This window comes from Cataglyphis hispanica, chromosome 9 (genome assembly GCF_021464435.1).
Source record: "Cataglyphis hispanica isolate Lineage 1 chromosome 9, ULB_Chis1_1.0, whole genome shotgun sequence".
Lineage (NCBI taxonomy): Eukaryota > Metazoa > Arthropoda > Insecta > Hymenoptera > Formicidae > Cataglyphis > Cataglyphis hispanica.
In genome coordinates, this window is record NC_065962.1 from 7,742,042 (window position 1) to 7,764,790 (window position 22,749).

Genomic DNA, 22,749 nt, shown 5'->3' on the forward strand with positions numbered 1-22,749 from the left:
GACATAATTGATTATCTTGAAAAAAGATATCTTTGACATATAACAATCCGTATAACAATATTTTAATATCATAAAGATAGTTTCTAAAAAATATACTACACACTATATTATTTTTTTATCTTATTAAAATTAAAAGAAAATATTCTATATAGATTTAATTTTCTTCTCGGATGCGCCTAGTTTTTATATAAAATAGAAAGATTCTGATATTGCATCTGTCGAGATAATTCAAAATCGTGAACAAGTTAACGAGAACATGATTTCTATAGCATGATAGTATAATATTATACATAATTACGGTTTTGAACGAAACGACGTATACCATACGCGAGACACTTTATGATTAGCTTTGCTAGGGCTATCAACGTCGTAGCCCTCGATTTAATTACCACTTTGTTATAAACTGCTAATTGTATCTGACCCATTTATCATAGTTGCGATCGTTTCAAGCAGTTCTTGCAATCTTACTCGCGTTGAGAAAGTACTCTCAGCATCAACGTAGTTCTCGTCACGCGCGCGACCGCGGTTTCTTGACCTTCGTTAAAAATGGAATTCCCAACCTTAACCCGTTAATTAGTGCTTTTAACCGCAACATCGTGCAAGGAAAGACGAGCCAGAAATGCTTTGCGATATCGGGCTTCTAGTCACGAGTCGGGAACGTTGGACCTTGCACGATTGACTGTGACTCTCGATTGTCTAAATTCGGTTTAATTAACGAGGCCACTCGCCCGAGAGGTATTTCGCCTTTACCTAACACGCGTATTAACACGCGTTTCTTGCCCGCGTATTTCCTTCTCTTTCTTCTTTCTTCCTCTCAAAGTAAACAAAATTCTGATGTTGTAAGAAAAAAAAACGGTAATGTAAACAGCTAAAATACCGATATAAATGCACACTAATTCTTTTACTACAGCAAATACAATTTTGCTAATGCTAAAATCGATCGATGTTTTAATTCGCGCGTGTTGATTTATGGTTATGTGTTGATTATAATACACATTATTTTTACATTATTTTTTTTATAGAATTGACCTTATATATTCGAATTCGTTTCAATTTTGTTCCGCTTCCTGACCAAGCGAATTAAAACAGACTGAAGGGAAAATCTCGATCAATCGATCGAGGACGTGCTAATTACCGTGAACGATTTATTCGTAAAATTATATAATCAATTACGGGAACACCGTAATGATACTTATAAAAGTATAACAAGGCTATTAAACAGAATATGAAAAACAGAAGTTGCGAGAGATGATTAAAAAAAAAAGAAAACTGTAATATTTATGCATAATTTAATGAGCAATCATTTTTTTACTACCAATCTCCTTTTTAATCCACGCGAATGCATAAATAACTTGACGCATCTAATCGTAACATGAACGAATGCAGAAATCTAGCTATCATTTACACGATCTTACGTGTGGACTGGTTGATCACGCTCCACTCGATTTTATGACAGAATAATGCGGAAGCGGTAACGTCATCGACAATTTAACGATTGCAAAAAAAGATTAATTATTGATATTGTAATTACCATAAGAATTACTTTTTACGTTACAACACAGTATTTTGCATATATTTGCATTTGTCGTAGCCTTAAAATTTTTTGCATAAATTACTTCAGTAATGAAAACATCAATTAAATTTTTGTTAGATATAACTAAAAAATAAAATACCGTTACCTAGTTATACTGTTATTAAAGCATTAATTAGGTTATAAAGATGAACATAAATATATAAATGTAATATTATTTTTCAACTTAATAAAAAAAGAATTTTCTCATTTTACCATTGTTACAAGTTCACTAATTACATCGTAATAATACTTAATCGTTAATCTTTAAACCAAGGGTATATCTATTTTATATATTTATCAACAAAGAAAATATATCCTTGCTATCAAAACTCATTTTCCAATCACCATGGATAGCGAACATAAGGCTTTGTTCTCCGCTCGATATTTCTATTTTGCCATGTCATACGTTACACACTAATTAATTCTCACGCGGTTATGCGCATAATAATAAACATCAGTATTGCATAATTAACGCGGAACTGGGCGACTATCTGATAATCGAGGTTATTCGAAATGCTTCAAGATGATAGATGAGCGCGTTCTCGTTCACGAGAAGTGTCCCTAAGGATCTCGAGTTCGAGAGGGACCGCTCGGGGAGTGAGTCTAACGAGCCTGTTCATCGAAGGTAACGGCGCGACCTCATGAAAAGTGCATTCGTACCGCTAATTATCTACCTTCGGCGCGCACAGCACCGTCTTAACAAACTGGCAATTTACTAAATGCGTCACGCGTGTTGAACGTCCATGAGCTAATTTCATTTTTAGCGGAAATTCGAAGAGTATTTATTTCCGGCGGTGCAGAGACGTAAAAAGATTACCCGTGATTTTCGCCCAATTTCTAAAAGTAAAGCGATATGGCGAAAACAATGATCATCCTTGATGTGCGCGTAAAATGTAAGGTCATTTATGAAAGTTGTAATGTTCGCTTGCCAAACCCCAATGTCATATTGAATGTATTAAAATACAGCGAATTATTATAAAAAATTAGTATAAAATAAATTCATTTAGGACGATCGTGGTCGTTCTCAGATTCCTCGTAATGATTTTTACGCGAGAAATAATTTTATATATACGATATAAAATATAATATAACATAATACAATAAAAAATCATAATTATTATAATTTTATTTAAAGGCATAATATTTATCCTATATATAGAACGTCTTAAAGTATATTATATTTTATGAGATGTTAAATTTTGCTCGCCACGTTATGATTGATTACGAAGCAAAGTCATGTTTTATAACAAGATCAGATAGTGCGCGTCGAGTTTTCCTAGATTTCTTCTTTTCATTAGTTCCGGCTAATGGGTGAACGTTCCTATAAATCACTTTACGACAATTCCGGTATATCAAGGCCTGTAAAGAGTGCGTATTCAGTTTATAGTTGGGTTTGATCGTCTAATTGTAAGTTATAAGTGACGTTTGGATGCTACTTATTTTCGAGATCCATTTACTAAAGCCGTTTTACTAATAAAATAATCAATCTAGAATAATAAAAATAAAGATCATATAAATGAGATTCTTTCGAATATAGTGATGTTGGGTTAATTATGTTAAATTAATAATTCTTGTGAAACATTTTCTTTGAATATATTTTATTATATTTTGAATTTTTATATACGTTTTATATTATTATATTAATCTATATATAAACATTTAGTTATTATTAATATACGTACATATGTATTACATAACGCAAACAATTAATTTTTAGATATTAATTAATTTAGATATTAGTTAACACGTGCCATAATCAGAAATAATTATAATTATCTATAATCTGGTAACGCTTGCAATTTTACGCATGAAATCACGGTCTTGGAGCAAGGTCATTATCCGCTGTCAAATCCAATTTCCATTTTGCTATTCACACGGAACAATGGCGAGAAAAACATTTCTAGTTCCGGTAAATATCATATGAAACTTTAAAAAACAATTTTGCAGACTTGTAGAACGACACGTAGAACGCATGCTATGCTAATTAGAGATCAATATCTTGGCATTAGCAGAGTTAATGATTATAGTTATTCAAGTTGATCGAACAAATGTTAATTTATGATTCGGACAGAAAGCTATATTATATATATATGTATACCGATATGCAAATATACATGTTGTTATTATACTTTGAATTATTTTGATTAACATTGGAGATTTTATGTTCGATTGTCACACATGCTGTAATAATTGTATGCCAGGAAATGTCGCAAAATACAAAGCAACGAATTATTGCAGCATGTGCGACAATAAGTCCGGAAGTATTAAGACGTATACGTGCTTCAGGAATTTAACGATTGCAATGTTGCATCGCAAACATCACTTGGAATATCTCTTATGATATAAGATAAGAATCATTGTTTTACTTTATTACCAAATGATCTTGTATTATTGGTCGTTGAAATCGTTTAAACATCCGCTATTACATCAAGGATAAAAAATATGATATATCTATATATATATGTAATAAATATTATATAAGAGCGAGTCAAGAGTATCAGAAAATAATTGATCTTATTAGAAGTAACTTGGAAAGAAAAACACACATAAATTATAAAATAAGCTATTATTACGTGATTTATATAGAAGAAAAACAGAGTCAATAATGGCTCAATACAGATCACAAATCTAGTATTTCCCATCAGTCTTGTCCATTCTTATACAATCTTTCGAAAAATTCGATTGTTATAGGAAATTGCTAGGATCGGGATATTTGAAATTGAGTTGAATGATACATGCAACAAGAAACACGTAAACGAGGAACGGTGTCGTAACAATATCTACGGTCTACGTAGAGCAGGTCATAAAAATTAACCCAATTCTCGTGTGCGAATAATGTTGTAAAGCTCACGGTCTTGTTTTCTGTTTATGTGAAGCCTCCATAAATGAGAGTTATTAAACAATTTTCGGTTAATCGTGAAAAATTTTTTAAAAGAAAATATATCTCTAATAATTTGCAATAACAATGTTGTATAATTCGCACGACTCTCTGATTACAAAATGTTTAGAAATCCTATCTAATTTGAATGATTTGCATTTATATAATAATAGCAATCTGTTTTTTATGCTACTCATTCTATCCCATGCATGATTCATTCTTAAAAATGCACGTAAAATCAATTACTCGAAAATATTAAATTTATATGTTATTTCTTCCATGATCTCGATATACATATAATGTGTATTTTTTATATCAATAAATAAAACTATCATATATATATATATCTTATCATTTATACTTTTACTAAAAATATGAAAAGTGTTTCCTAAAAATACTATAATATAATATCTTTTTTCATTGCGTCATACAAGAGCAAAATTCAGATAATCAAGTGCGAGTTAAAATGATTGGGATTTCGTTCTTTTATATGTCGCATGCACGTATTTCGATAGAAACTATTCGATTGAGTAAGTGGAAAGTAACAAGCGTGATTCGCTGAAATTTGCGTAATAACAAATTCCTATAGATAGTCAGTGATTTGCCTTAAATGATTGCGGCATTGATCGTTACATTGGCACATATAACATATATGTATATTAAACGTTGATAATTATAGTTTATATTTTATAATTATGGTTTATATCAGTGATTCTTTGAATCTTATGCAATAGTTAATTTATTGTAAATAAAGTTAGTATAATTTAAATATAAATAAAATAAGAACCCAATAAACGCAAAGTAACATATAACATTAATGTTATAATTTCCCATTTAACAATGTAATTATTAAAAACATGTTATATTGCAGTTATATTGCTGGAAGTAATTATAATATCGATGTTATGTTACTTTGTATTTATTGGAGATCTTTCAAAACTTATACATTTTGCAGAAATTGAATTTACCAAAAGACGTAAGGCATACTGAAATGAATATGTTCAAAGATAAGGAAGAATTCTCGTATAAGTTATTGCAATGAGTTGTTATCTTCTGTATCTACTTCTACACTTCTCTGAAATACTCTACATCCAATAAAACAAATTTCGTTTTTATAATTTTGTAACATTTTACAAAATTTGTTCATCGTATACGGATCGAATAAAATAAAATAAATATATAATTTATATTAATAAAAGTATAATTTTGCAGGTATGTTCTTACCTGTTAGTATCACTTTATGGTTATTTGTTACCAGCACATGATAAGATGAACATTACTCTTTTCTTTTCCCATTTCATGCCAGTCTTTCAAGCTTATTTGTCGATGGCGACACTTTCAAATTCATTTTTCTTTTTGTACACTTTAGTTTAATAAAAAAGATTATTAAAATTTAATCATTTAAGCTGATTACCAAGTTAATTCATAATAATTTAAACTGATTACTAAATATTTCCACTCTTAAAAAAGACATGTAAATCAATATTCGCATTTGACAATTCAAATAGTGAAGTAAGTTTGATCGCTTTAAGCAATTAAATCTAATTTACCATGAATATATATTCGACCAAAAATAGATTTTGTGTGTGTAAGAGAGAATTTGATTAATATAAATATATATAATACATTAATAATAATATAAATAATATAAAGTTTACGCTCCGTTTTTGACGCTATTTTTGGCTTTAAAGCACAAGACTTTTTGCCCTGATTAATCATCAAACGCTTACTTGAAATATTTCATTGATTAATCTAATAATTCAAATACTTTTAATAATCAAGACGAAGGAATATATGACATTGTTGAATATATTTTTTTCTGGATATATTTAATTATTTACTAAATAATATATATACATGTCAGCAAAGTATATTTAATGATGACAAAGTAAAATATTAAATAAAAATAATTTTTACCGCGTCATTCATTTCTAGGAAATGATCCCTCATTCATCTAATATTATCGAGCATTATATAATTATTATAATGCAATTGTGACTCACTCAAATCGCGACAGTTTCTACTATTCAGAATCGCAGCAACGAATTTGTCCTACAGTAATCATCACTACCATTTCCGGTGTTTCATATTGATGACACGACCGAAAGTCATTAATGCATTTCCTGAGGCGTAAATTTTTGCAATCATTTGTTGAGTAAAAAACATTGCAAAAATTTTAAACAGTATAAGAAAAATACTATGTTTCATAATAAATGACAAACATTTATATACGCAGAATTTAATATGTATTATAAAAAATATAATTTTTCTATAACTTTTTGTATTTTTTGTAAGAAATTATCGAGAAAAATTTCAGAAATATAAAATGTATTTATTTTTTTGTTACAAATAATAACATTATTTTAAATTGGGCATAACATTGTAAAATGGATACAATAATTTCTATGAATTTTAATTGCGGAGATTGATGAGACTTTTAAGAAAATTTAGACAACTCATTTTCATTGATTTACGTAATTGAATATGAGTATAATTTATTTTCGTTCTCAAACAGAAAATAATGACATTTTAGAATAATCAATGTGCGTCTTGAAACTAATGTATTCATCGAGTATCTTTCTTTAGAGATAAAATTAATTACTCCGTAGACAGATTTTATGATCTTACGATGCCACTTTACATACAAAAGAGAATTGAACACGCTTTTTATAAAAGAAAGCGACAACTTGGTCAATGTCGTGCGAAAATTTTGCACTTATTAATACCCTTTATATATTTTATTTTAATTAATTCTAGTTTAAAGATTATAATTATTATTCTAATAAATTTTATTTTTGTAAGGCTGGAAGATGCAATGAATACTTCAAGACGTTTTATTATACACATAGATTATATTATTTTGATATATATTTAATTAAAAATATATCTATAATGTCAATATCGACTTTTGGTAGTTGACAAGTAATAAACTTGTCTTTCTGTATCTATCGCAGTACGCTTGACTATCTCTGGAGTTAATCTTTTTCATTATAACTAACAGTAATTTGGATATATCACTGGAATACGAAATTATATGTATATAAATTCCGTGTCTTGATCCGTATAAAGTAGTTGCCTATTATAGTATATTTTATTTTGTCAAGAAATAATTAAATTATATTTTTTTAAGTAGTTTATATATTTATATTTTTGAATTATTTAAATAAAACTTTTATATAATTTTATGGGGAGGAGATTAGACTTCAAAATCTCTCTCTTCATTATCAAGATAATTTAATGTAATTCATAATTTTAACTGTAATTATTATTTGTTGTTTTAAAAATTTAAACTTGAATTCCTATATTATCCTACAGGATAAAACTGTCAAAAATATTAACTTTTTATTAAAAAGATAACTAATGTTTATTGTCACATATCAAAATAACAAGAGTATTTTTTTGCATGAAAACAAAAAATCTTCTAGACATTTTATCTACAACATTTTAAAAGAGTATGTATATTCTTATATACAAATAAATAATGTTAGAGATTGAGAGATATAAACTTACTACTAAAAGATGCAAAAATAAATATATGCATTTAAGATTTATGCCAGAGACAATACTGCGCATTACAACGAATGCATGCGCATGCGATTTGAATTAATAAATTTAATTTCATAATTGCACTGGGGTTAAAACTAATGTCAGCTGAAATAATTTATGAAAGATTCCGCATTGTAAAATTCATGAAGAAAACAATAAATAGCTGTAAACTGCGCGCTATGTAAATTTCAACGATCCTTTGATGTTGCGTAACTGATGTGTGTATCTCTCGTTAAATAAATTTTTTATTCTTCGTGGTCCCGCGTTTGCCGCATCGAGTCACACGACATACATATCGCAGTTCGCAGTACGTGTATGTGGAAAAAAGAAGGTTGACTCTTCTTACTCAATCGACGTGATTCAGAGTACGCAGGGTCGTGAGTACCGGGCGACAAGCCACAATCTTCGTTAATGACTACGTAATACTGTGATAAAATTGTCTTAAGCGCGCGAGTCAAACAGTGATACATGAAAACGTTTTGTACACGGGAAGACAATTTCGCATTGCGACAAATTAGTTGGAAACGCAGAATATAAGAAGGACAGAGACAATCATTAATGACATTGTCATTCGCAAATGTTTAAAGGAGAAAATTTTATTAATAATAAATAATATTTTTTTTTTTAATAATTATAATATTGCAGAAAGCATATTTTTCATCCGCGTTTAACGTGATGTGCATCGTGACAGCAATTGAGTGATCTCGTGTTACAAATTATTTCCATTTTATTTGCAAAATTGAGACTTATATAACCGAGAGACTCATAATTTGCCATAATCAGTATTCACGAAGAAATATCATACTCATCTTCATTTGCATTCTAAATACGACGAGATATAAATATCATATATAAAACGCGTTGCACAGATTTTATAGTCTTGTTTTCTCGATTGCACTCCGCAAGAATGCTTTATCGATAGATACTTAACGCAATATGAGACCAGCATGCGTGATTTTCCGCAGCTGACGATTTATTTAATGTAAAACGATTTATGTAATAAACTATATATTACATTTCCGCTTTATTTATTTCTCGGTTATAGTCAGTGAAATTACCTTGAAGACTGACGACCGACAATCAGGTCAGTTTCTTATTGTTATTCGCGATTGAGTTCATGAAATCAATTTTACCACATCGCGGAAATTGTAATTTATTTCTCCGCATGGCTTGCTTGTTACATTATTATTTTTGTGCACTTGTCGTTGAAGGAAAGCGTTCAGCAAGGCACTCGCGATTTTTCCAGATTCTGCAAATCGATCAAGATTTTTGCCAGTTGCTTGAATAATCTTCCATCCGCGCTTTATCGTACTTTGCTCTTCATAATTCTTAACAGAGTTTGCGTAATACCGTTACGCATCTCGACATTTTCCCACGTTCCCTCAGCGCCAACAGATAAATAATTATCGGCACGTATTACAATCATATATATTATCGCGTGATACTATGCACATAAAAAATTTGATTTCATAGAGATGTATATGTTTTATTAATTCCTTCAAAGGGGGACGCTTCAAGAAGAAAATTTGTATCGCAAAAAACAATGAATGGATTTTTTCTTTTTACTTTTCTATTTTTAATATTTATCTTTATAATACAATTAAATTATTGTTTACATTAATTTTTATATAAACTTAATTTAGAGTTAAATGTTTACAATTTATTTAGTTATATAAAATGTTTTAAAGATATGATTTCAGGAAGGATAAATAAACTTTTTGAATTAATTTTCCATAATTTTTAATGTCTCTGCATGTTTGCTCCTTAAACATATATTAATTTATATATTTAAAGTTTCATTTAAATTTTAAGATATAAATTGAATAAAGCAGACTTAACAACGTTAAAAATAGAAACGATATGACAATATTGAGAGAAAAACTGACGTCAATGAAATAGAAAAGATTGTATTTATAGAACTGATACCAAAGTCTCTTAACAAACACTTACCTGCTTTGAGGAAAGGAAATTGGAGAATTGGCCATAACGGTATATATGAATAACAATGCTCGAAAGTACCGGTAATAACATTCAATGTATTTCCGTCAATTCCTTATAATCTGTGTCATTTAAATTAGCATTAGAGTTCGAAATGTTGCGCAAATATTAACATAATGTCATCTTTCCTTTTTTTGGGAGTCTATTCTTTTACGCTGCAACAATGTCGATTAAGATTCGACTAAAAGTGGCAAAAAGAATCTCGAGATACATACAATTGCACTATATAAATATATAGCAAACGTTATATTCGCACGTACTTGAACCTAGAGTTGTGGTGTCGGTACGTGAGACCGATGCTTACATTATCTGTCAATGAGATTAGCATTAGCAAAGTCTCAGCACGCACAGAACAAGCATATGCTTTTAAATGAGATACCTGCAAGAGTATAACATTAATGTGAGTGGCATTGAAGGCGTAATTCTAGGGCGTATGCGTTGACTTAATTTTATGGAGTAGAATTTGCCTCTGTCTTGATTCATTCACCGTACCTTCCGTATAAAAGCTATCATTATTATTTATACTTAAAAAATATTTAAATAAAACTTAACATTAAAACAAAGAAATTAATAAAATTTAAAATTTAATACATTATACATAATAAAATTTAAATAATTTTTAAATAATATTGCAAAAATAATAAAATAAAATTAACTAAAAAGGGGGACTTTACATTATTTATATATAAATGAAAAAAAAATGGAAATTATTATTTATATATTTTTGAAAATATTACAATTATATTTACGATTGAGATATTAATGCTAAATGTAAATAATAAGTGCTAGAGAGATATTTTTTTCCAGCACAACATGAAATAAAAAACATATGTTTGATGCAGATAACTCAAAACTATATAAGAACAAATTATGTGAATCATATTTTCCTATATTATATAATAAAATCACGATAAATATGTGTTATGTAAATGGATATATACGAGCTTTATATATGTTATAAAGCGGCGCTATACGCCACGAAATATGCAGACATGTATTAAACTTTGCCATAGCGACTCAAGGTCTGGCAAAGTGACCTAGACCATTCACAATTACATACATTCCAGATCATCGTGAGACTATCCTCTCTCAAGCATCAGTTGGGCTTGGTTGTTTATGCTTTTTATTATTGCAAGCCGCTGTCATGTTAATCACAATTCTTACAGATAACGTGTGGTCACTGTTAGACTATTAAAGAGAACGCCAATCATGAAAGCAAAGTAGAACATGTAGTTCAAGATCAGTCAGAGCGCGGTCGCGCGTGGCGAGGAACGTTTGTACAATACATACGTGAACCGATTTATATCTGCGTTTATACGTTATGATATACGCATATATGTATAATGATTTGATCCGTATGTATTATAAATAATTTACATATTTCTTTTTTTTTGTGACGTACAGCATCCGGAGAATGACGATATTCACTGGCGTTGAAATAAATTCCTTTTCGATTAACGCGATAGATGCGATTAGTTAAAAGATCCAATTGTTGCAACAAATGCATGAGTCCATTTTAGCGATTTGCCGATTCCTTTTGATACAAGGTTTTCTCCTGAGTTTTAACAATGGTGCCATAGTTCTCAGGATAAAGAGATGTTGATTGGAATCAGGAAACAGCACGTATATCGTCGTAATCTTGGTGGGACTAAATATAATTACACGGATGGACTCGTAAGCCATGAGTCATCTTATAATGCTAGAAATTGCATAAGAATCAATTTCAAGTCAATGCTTCGCGGAACTTGTTTATCGATGTTTCATATAAACACGCCCTTCCGATTCATCTATGAATGATGCACAGGAAGTATTACACTCGCAATTCTTCTCTCTCTCTCTCTTATTTATATTTCGCTAGTCATTATTGATTCATTAATTACTAATTTGAAACGTTTAGTTTAATACCAGACTGACGTAATCTAATGAAATAGATCTCAACTCGCATAGTATTATATATGCAAGATATCAATATATAATTAGCTTTAGTAATATTTTAAACAGATTAAATATAGTAATATATAAATCGATAAATTTAATAAACTAAATAATAATAAATTATTTCTAAAATTTTTAGATTTTTTGTTTTTGATAAAAGATTAAATATTCTTCGTTTCTATTATCTAAAAATACATCAACAATCTCTTTATTCACTAGTATGATTTAAAATTTTTAGATACAAGTCTTCAAGAATAAATTGCTGCAAAACTTTCATTTAATTGTTATTATAAATATATCTATCAAATTTTTGACATGTCTATCTAAATTTTATTGTGACTGCCAAGAACAAATTTATTAATCTTATTTTGAGTAAATTTTGACCGATCTTAGAAATATATTTTCCCGTAAAGACTTCGAAAATTAATCTAAAATGTTTGCAAAGTAGCGACGAGCAGACATGCACTCTGATAGACAATGAGTCTCATTGAGAGGAGTCGACGACTGACTCTTGTCAACGTGAGAGCCTCAAGTTGTCGCAATCAGTAGCCGGTTGACTCTCGACCCCTATCATTCTACTCTCTCTCTCTCTCTCATCGTTACCTGGCGCTTCTTTTGTAATTGTCATTTTTACTTACATTTTTTACATTTTTTTCCAATAAACACACATTTTACGAGAAATAAAATTTCGTGCTAACTTTTAATCTCGTGAAATATACGAAATAAAATTTTGGAAATTAAAAAAAAATTCTATCATTATTCATTTTTAAATACTTTTTTAGCCTTACAATTAGTGTCTGCATCTTCTCCCGCGGTCTGTCTGCCACCTTATTCCTTATCCAAACATCCTTTCTTTTCTCCTTCTTGTTCTTTTCGCCCGACAAATGCCACAGAACGCACCTCTTCATCTTCCTCTTCGTCCTCGGCTACTTCCACTTACTCCCACGACTATCCGTTTGAGCAGCAGCGACACCGACAAACTAACAACACGAATAAGGTATACGCGAATTCCCCACTTCTTTTGCTACGCATGACCTCCTCGTGGACGCGTTCGAACAGCTTCGCAGGGATAAATGTACACTTGATGTCGACCACGGGGCTTTTAGTAACGGCAGAACAAAATCGTCACTCGTGTTAGTCGTGCTTCATCGGTGGAACGGAATTTTATACGACGACGACGACGACGACGACGGCGACGTCGTTGCGTGAAATCGGTCGGTTATCGTGAATGATCATTATCGAGGATCAAAATCACTCTTATTTTTAAGACACATGGAGTTTACTTTCAGTGAAACTGGCAAGCTGTTAAACCGCGCTAGCGGAAGCTTCGTAAGTTTTCTCTCATCAATATGATTATCTTTTATGGTGTTACAAATTTTAATACTAGAGATTTGCTAGGGTTCGCCAATTGCAATTCATCTTTTATTTTGGGTAGCGTAAATTGCGATTTTTGTATTCTGGAAAGTTGCATAATTTTAATTAATAATAAATCATTAAGTTTGATGAATAAAAAATGATAAAAAATTAGAGGAGATATGAATAATCAAAAACACAACATCAAAAACACTACATCAAAATAGTAAGTGTGCTGTTTCTTATGTCAAAAGGAATATAGTAGATGTCTAATCTAATTTACGAAATGAACGCGTGATTAAGTAAATTAACACACTTAATAGTGAGAAGATAAACGAATCTAGTTATCTTACAAACTGTGTCAACATTTTTCACATAGCAAAATTGAAAATATATTATATAAAAATAATCAAATATATCAAGGTAATTAATGTATAAATAGATACTATGTAATATCAAAATTTATATTTGTATGAATAATCACGGACTAAATTGCATATATTTACATCGCTAACATTTGATTATTTTTATATAATATATTTTCATATATGTATATATATATGTACATATATCTTATTTTCTCGGAATTGATTAAAACAAGTTTTTTATATTTGTAGTCAATTAAAAGTAAGATTGTTTTAGAGATATTATTTAAACAATTTTAAATAAATTTTTCCATTATGGCATTAATTAAGGATAGTTAGTTTTGTTATGTGTATGCTTCATATACACATAACACTTGAATTATATAATGTGATAATTTTTGTATCAGAACAATCATTACGTTTGAGAAATCAAATAAAGTTTGCACGAAAATAAACGTTTATAAAATAGATACAATACTGCTAAAATGTTTTGATGTTTATAAATTATCTATATCTGATTCTAATTCCCGATACTTGTAATCTGAAGTATAAGTACACAACAATTATATCGTTTTCAAATTATTTATATTTTATATAAACTTTAGACACATTAATAATAATTTTATCAAAATTTACATCATTTATTTAAATACGTTTATTTTAGCAGAAATAATAAGAAACAATTAGTTTAGCCAAAGAAACATAAAATACAAAATTTCATATAGGTAGCTAAAAGTTAATAAAGAATAAAAATGTGAAATATATATTTTTCAATAAGCGTAGATAAAACCAAGGTCATCGCATCTCGATCAATCGCTGATGACCTATTATTGTATATAAGCAGGTACCTTTCATGTTGAAAGGAAGTACGTAACGCGAAGACGTAACACGTGACCGTGAGATCAACAAATGAATTGCGCGTAAATGCTTTGCTCATAATGTCATGACGTGATTTAAAGAAACAATGAGAGATTCCTATATTAACTCGTAAGATATGTCCCATAATAATTTTCGCGGTAGTTTCTGACACGCGTAATCCATGACGCAAGGATCATCATTTTGTAAATCGTTTATAATTATTATATTGCAACAGAAAGCTGTACTCAATATATATTATACAGATTATTATATTGCAAATTTTACACAATAATTTTTGAAACAATTAATAAAATTTTCTTTTCATTTTTTGATACCGATAGTTTTTAAATTTTAATGATGTGCGTTCACAAAAAAGCCTTTATTTATGCCTTTATAATTATAAAGATAATATGATTATGAAGAATGAAACACAGAAATTTATGACTTTTTATGTGAATTATTAAGGAATTATAATTGGAACATTATTTCTTTTATAATGTTAATTACATTGAATATTACGGTGGCATTATAATATTATCAAAATCAGGACAAAATTATTTAAGTCTTTTCAAAAACCTAAGAAAACTTACCCTGAAACTTTTTTTATTTTCTATTTACATACGTTGTACGTATGTAAACAAGCTACGTACTTTGCCCATATGCTTACAAAGCATAGAAGTAACAAAATAAATAACACACAAAATTCAATGCTTATAAGACTAAATAATTTCAAGCACGTAATAGGCAAAAATCAATAGAGACATAAGCGAAATTCATATACTCAAATATGTCAACTTGTATCCCTGTTAACAATTTACATTGACACGTGTGCGTAGCGATAGAGTTCATCGATCTTGATTATTCTGGAAATAGGGGTAACTGACCCTAAGAACTTTAAACGGCTTTGCGATTATGGGTCAACCTTAATATTGACCATTTTTTAAAACATATTTATATTAGCGTTGAAATTATTATTACGAAAACATCAGAGAGAAATATTTGAAATATATGTTGGACTCAATAATACATATAAATAGAATTAAAATAATAAATAAAAAATTTTTTATTAACTTAAAATTAAATATATTTTGCAAAAAAAAATTAATTAAAACAAATGTACTTTTTGAGAAAAAAACATTTTACACAATTCAACAATAGATATACGTCCAAGTTAATATTCTCTTATTAATTTAGAATTAAATAGTTGACACAACTGGAGCTTCTTATTTTAATATAGTTGGCTTTTGTTTAGAATTTGTAATTAACAGAAGATTAATAAACATATTTGATGATATAGATACGATGGACGGCGTTCGTATTTTGCCTGATATCGACAGTTTTCGGTCAATTGGACTTGCCGCCATACAGGGATAACAATATTGATCGACCACTTCCTTCCAATGAGTTAGATTACCGAAATATCTTCGCTAGATTAGATTTCCTCGGTGCAGAAAGATGCAGCGCCAACGTAATAGCTCAATGGGCGTACGAAACCAATGTCAACGAATATACACAACTGCAAGCGGTAAGATTAATTTTAAAATAGTTAAATCTATTTAGAAAGCATTATTTTCTTATTTATTATGCTACATTATTTCCTTAAGTAAGTTTATCATGTTACTTTATCATATCACGCAATTTCTAGTATTGGTAACTTTTCCATTAATCAGGTTACACAAATTTCGAAAGTCTTTTTTTGGTAGTGTAACCCGCATGTACTTGTAGCCCCCTTTATTTGTAATTTAGGCTATCTCAGAATATAATACATCACAAAAATTCGTCGGTAATTTAACTATTATCACCGCATCATTAAAAAAATTGTTGGATTACCAAATAATTCAAAAACAATATTTTAAATGCAAGAAAAATTTAAGAAGATTATTTCTCCCATTCTAAATAATCCGCAATAATCCAGTAACAAATTAAAACTTGGAGACATATGCAAATATATCTTTTAAATATAAAAATTAAAAAAGATCTGTTATTCTGATATTTATTGCTGAAATAAAAGAGATATTAGATTAAAATTAAAAGAAATTACTACCAAAAATTACGTAGAGATGCAATTATAAAGATAAAAATGTATAAAGGTGTTAAGCTTTCAACACTGAAACAAAGTACAGTGATAATTATAGAAAATAAGTCGCGTACAATTGTATAAATTTCTCATCCGCCCTATGAAATGTCTCCAGAGGGACCTCGACCTCCTCTCCGTATCCTCTCGTGCTATTCTTCGTGATGTTTACACACGAAGACTTGTCCATCAATGAGCGAAGCACTGACGTTATTTTGTAGGCGCATCGCGACCACAATTTTCCCTGACACGAGACCATTTGTATTGTCCGCGAAAGACCGAACGCCTCCGCGGGAAATCTTCCCAGGCGATGGCATTGTCATGATAGTCGTCCTGAACGATTTTGCAATTGCCCAGTTGTCTCGTATAGCGGGAGCGGGAATTTTGTACTCTTCAATGCGAAAACCAACCAAGCTTGCATCGCGTGACGTTAACATAATCGGGATGCTGTTTTCCTTTTCCATGACTGAAAACGTCAAATTTGTACGACAAATCACCGCCTTGCTCATTATCGCAGTATCAATTACTGAAGTATCAATTACTGAAATTATTTTTCAACCAATTAAATTTTGTATTAATATTTATTTGTTATAAATTTATATATATATATATATATATATATATATATATATATGGTTATATACGCACATAAATACAGTGAGTAATTTCAATGATGATAATAAGAATGTCATGTTGCATGTTATACAATATTTTTTTCTTAAGTTTTTTTTTAGGAGTGTACGTTGGAAAGATGCCATATACTAGAATTTGCGTTTACATATTATGTAGTCATTATCTTGCATCTTTGTTACTTCTGGTTTGTTATGTAATAATAAATGTACAGAGTGTAAATTTGCATTCTATTTGCGTTTAATAATATAGAAAGTCTCAAATGCAATTTTATTTCCTTAGCCACATTTTTCTAAAAACAGGTTACTGTCACGAAAAGGCATAAATACGTTTTATCTATGCTGGCTTTATCTCTAACGGTAAAACCGTCGTTTACTGATTTGCGCTTTATTGCAATTGCATTTTCTAATCAGTTACAGATATATTTTTATATTTTTATGTAATAATTGTAACATAATTGCACAATAACACTTATATTTTTTTTCTAAATTACATGTTACTTTATAATTATATGAAAAATTTAGTATGATAACAACAGATAATTTTGATCATTTAAAAATAATTAGCATAATTCATTCATATATATATATATATATATATATATATGTTTTTTTTAAATTTAAATATTGTATAAAAGAAATTGTCTTTTTTAACGTAAGAATTACTTCTGATGCATATTAATTTTACATTACGTTTTTAGCTGGATGCGCAACGGTTATATGCGGATTTCCAATATCAAGCTTGGCTTCTGATTTCCAGAATAGATATAAATTCTATTCAAGATCCTATAATTAGACGACGGCTTCGTTATTTATTCATCGTGGGTCCTTCGGCACTGCCACCTGATCAATTAGACAGAGTAAATATTAATTCTATTTAAATGACCGTGCGGTTTGCGGCGCTTACATTAAATTGACAGCATGTTTATAATAAACACATGTTATGCATTATAAACAATATGTAGTAAATTATTTCTTTACAGTACAATCGCTTAATCAATGACATGCTTGCGGTTTATAATGGAGCCACCATATGTGCTTACAACGATCCCTTCCGATGTGGATTGCGTTTATATCCAGGTAATATATCAGAGAGAGACAGAAAGAGAGAGATTACGCTAAATGACAATCGATTCGATATGATGCCACTGCGTTCGTACAGGTAATTCGTCGCGGGGAAACTCCGCGGGAGAGTTTACGTAAGTTCAAAATGCGCATGAAAGTGTGAAGAAGTAGAATACGTCACGCGCGCGTGCGTTTATCGAGAGGGGAGTCCCTCCTTTTTCCTTAATTTATGAAGACTTCTGTGCCTCTATACGCGCCTCTAATTGTCTATTATTTTTGCAATGTAAATCCGTATGCATGCCCATTTAGACACGAAATAAATAATCATTTCGAGACATAGTAGAGCGTGCGCGGGTGTAGAAAGCGAGTAATTAATTAATTAAGCGAATACGCTACGCAGTTGAATACAGTTTATTCTAGGAATTTAATTATATTCGCGTCTGGCGTGTACCGCGAAATGATGATTAGCCGCGCCTTGTGTTTTGAAAAAGAACAAATAAGTTTGCGCGACTCGATCTAGAAATTTACGATCCAGTACATAATTCTGGCAAATGAATGTTACGTCATGATCGCTTTATGTCTAGTAATATTCGTGCTGTATAAAATGCATCAATTTCGACGTAAATTTGTTATGTACTTCAAGACAAAAGGAAAAATAGTCAGTTTACATGGCCAGTTTTTTCACAAGCACTAAGATATGAACATTAGTTGAAAGATACTCGACAATCTCATAAAAAATTTCATACAAGACAATAACGTAAAGCATATAAAATTTAACACCGACTACATTTTTTGTCTGTTATTACAGATATATCGCAAATTATGGCAAAGAGTCGAGATTGGGATGAACTGCAATACGTGTGGACCGAATGGAGAAGACGAAGCGGTACACCGATTAAAGATCTATATCAACAGCTTGTTACATTAAACAATGATGCTGCAAGATTGAATAGTAAGTTTAACATTAATTCAAGACCGACATAAAATGATATAGGACATATTAAATAAAATTTATGACGCTAAAACTGGTCAATAAATCAACAAATTAAAATATCATATATGTTAATTAAATTAGGCATTTAATAATAATGATACCAACTATATTATGAATATTATAAGTACTTACGTTATTATTTTTTATAGATTTTACGGATGCCGCTGAATATTGGATGTTCCCTTATGAATCTCCCAATTTCCAACAAGATATTGATGAAGTTTGGGAAATGATACGTCCGCTTTACGAAGAATTACACGCATATGTTCGCAGAAAGTTGAGAGAACTCTATGGTCCTGAAAAAATTGGTGGACATGCTCCACTGCCGTCTCATATTCTTGGTAAAAACAATTATGCGTTACATTTAATATATATATATATATATATATATATATATATATATATATATATATAACTTAAATACAATTGATTTGAACATACATCAATAATTTCCAAATATTAATAAAATATTTAAATTTAAATATTGTTTGTTGTTAGGTAATAAATACTAAAATAACTAATATTATTATTTTTACCGTTATAGGTAATATATGGGGACAATCTTGGAGCAACCTTTTAGATGTTACTCTACCGTATCCCGGAAAAACATATCCCGATGTCACGCCGGAAATGCAAGCTCAAGTAAGATCTTCACTTTTCTGATTTTGTCAATATTTTATACCATGCGTGTTATTTTCCATATGCATAGCATGTAATCAACATTGATAGATAATTATTAAATATATAGTTAATTTTGATGATTGCGTATTATGACGCGTAGGGCTACACACCGATTGATATGATTCGAGTGGCCGAGGAATTTTATCTGTCCTTGAACTTGAGTGCTTTGCCGCCGGAATTCTGGGCTGGAAGTATAATCGCCGATCCAGGCGATCGTCCACTAATTTGCCAAGCCTCTGCATGGGACTTTTGCAATCGTTTAGATTACAGGTAAACTCACTTATTAATATATACACGTATATATATATATATATATAATAAATAAAGAACATGTTATCAATTAATATACCATGTAATAACAATATCAAAAAATCTTTTAAAGGCATCTTAAAATTTTATAAATAAATATTAGATTATTAGAACTTATATTTTAATATTTATAAAAGGAAATCAAAGTTTTTAATATTTTTATATATATATATATTTAGGATTAAGATGTGTACAAAAGTGACAATGAAGGATCTGATAACTTTACATCATGAGATGGCACACATTCAGTATTTCTTACGATACAGTGGTCTACCTCGCGAATTTCGTGACGGCGCTAATCCAGGTATAAGAATATATCTAGAATTTTTAATGTTAATCTTTTTTTATAAAAATTAGGATATTAAATAAATACAATCAGAATATATACATATATGGCCAAAACATGCACATAAAATTATATATATATTACATTTTCTATAGATATAAATTTAAATTCAGATAATATTATTTAAATTTTAACTTTTTTTATTCTTAATGATTATTATAACTCTCAATAAAATTAAAAATTTTTTTAAATACATATAAAACATAAAGAATAAAACAAACACATAGCGGAAAATAAATTTTCTTGCAACGGAATAGTCATCAAAATAAATGCACAAAAAAAACTTGTTATTTTTCTATAATAAAGAGAAAAATATAAAATAAATGTCCTAGCGTTGTGTCATAAAGCTATATTAATATCATTTTATAAAACGCGATACGCGTTTACATCTATTATTAACGTCGCTAATCTTTATTAGAATATACGAATGCAATAACGAGAAATTGCATTAAAGATTGCCAAAAAAAAAAATCCGCGACATACTAAGATAATAAGATTGAAATGGTTTGAACGATGATGGCATACGACATCGGACAGACGACACACGTTACGTAAATGCATGGTTAGTTCCTGGCCCAACTTCCGGAAGGCACGGCTATCTTGTGTACTTTTACAACTAATAACGCGAAAGCGAGAGCGATACGCTCGAGGTGTACGCTGCGCATTACACTACTCGCGAATAGACGCGTAGATGTTATACTCGCGTACATTGGCGTCGGATGTTAAAATATTTTTATTACGGTGCAATCGCGCTTTCACCACGCAACGGCCGGCCGGTCGGCCAGACCGCCCGGTCATTCGCCTTGTACCGGAACAGGGATTGTTTTCGAACCAACGAGAGCGGCTTCGTAGAGGTGGCCTTGCCGATCGATTTCGCATAAAATCTGCAAGCAATGCCTCAATCTCTCTCTCACGAAGACGTAGCTTTCATCGAAATTCGCGTTATTATACACGTGATTTAGAGTTATTTTCAAATTATTATTCACGCTCAAACAAACTTTACTTATGTGCGCGTGAACAATTTTTATCCAGGATGTAAATTTAGTCTTATTTCAATATATCATATTCAATATATTAATATTTTTATACAATTCTTTGTGTATTACGTATATTATTTATCTCTCTTTTCATCTACATTTCTCACTTGCAATGCCTAATTAATGCTAATTCCAAGTTATGAAATTGTTTTAATTGCATCTTTGATCGTTAGATAGGATTTGCATAAGGAAATGTAGTAAAAAGAAAAATAATCAGCGTCATCTGCCACGCTCGAGTTATCGGTGCAAACTAATTACATCCTGGCTTTTTGCGCACTAAATCACATCGTGCGCAAAAAGCCACCGGGCTATCCGCGCAGGCCGAAGAACCTCGAGAAACTTTGCAATAATCATAGACGGAACTCAGCGACAAGCCATCTGTTTCATCTGAAGTCGACTTTCACCGTGACGTTCGATTATCAAACATCCGAACTCTTTCAAAGCATTTACGAGTTCTTAAAGAACAACACTCCAACTTCAAGATATTAAATCATAAACAAAAATTTCAGATAATTGTAATTCCTACATTAAGACATTGTCTTTTATCACACAATTAAAAGATTACGATAATTTATTATAATCATAAAATAAGCCCATAACTAAGACGTTAATTTCTTAATATCCATTATTATAAATCCATATTGAAATAGCTCCACTTATAATAATTTCTTGAAAAATGCAGATTACGATCTTTGCAAATTTTCTTTATTTAATATTATCTTGTTATATATTAAGTAATCATATTAATTATACAATTATCAGGATTTCACGAAGCAGTCGGCGAGACTGTCGCTTTGAGCGTCGCGACGCCGCGTCATCTGCAAACTCTTGGCTTGGCGAACAAATTCATTGATGAGCGTTCCGCGGATATCAACTACCTCTTTTCTTTAGCGATGGAAAAACTCGTGATGCTACCTTTCAGCATCACGATGGACAGATGGCGATGGGACGTTGCTCGCGGTTACATCAACAGGGAGGAATACAATTGTCACTGGCATAGACTGATGGAGCAATATGCGGGGACGAAACCGCCAGTACTGAGATCCGAAGATGATTTCGATCCAGGTGCAAAATATCACATCCCGGCCAATATCCCGTACATACGGTA

General features: G+C 30.3%; 1 protein-coding gene across 2 annotated transcripts in view; it reads left to right on the forward strand.

The window, feature by feature from the left end:
• The first annotated feature begins 12,713 nt into the window (after positions 1–12,713).
• LOC126852094 (angiotensin-converting enzyme) overlaps positions 12,714–22,749 on the forward strand; it is a 46,895-nt gene continuing 36,859 nt past the window's right edge. The window contains exons 1-10 of one of the 2 annotated variants that reach the window (XM_050596565.1): positions 12,714–13,259; positions 15,804–16,031; positions 17,911–18,069; positions 18,193–18,289; positions 19,083–19,226; positions 19,418–19,609; positions 19,813–19,910; positions 20,050–20,219; positions 20,438–20,562; positions 22,404–22,746. In XM_050596565.1, coding sequence (XP_050452522.1) covers positions 13,203–13,259; positions 15,804–16,031; positions 17,911–18,069; positions 18,193–18,289; positions 19,083–19,226; positions 19,418–19,609; positions 19,813–19,910; positions 20,050–20,219; positions 20,438–20,562; positions 22,404–22,746 — 1,613 coding nt within the window. In that variant the 5' untranslated portion in view covers positions 12,714–13,202. The remainder of the gene's footprint in view (positions 13,260–15,803; positions 16,032–17,910; positions 18,070–18,192; positions 18,290–19,082; positions 19,227–19,417; positions 19,610–19,812; positions 19,911–20,049; positions 20,220–20,437; positions 20,563–22,403; positions 22,747–22,749) is intronic. The other variant, XM_050596564.1, reaches the window with a different exon arrangement.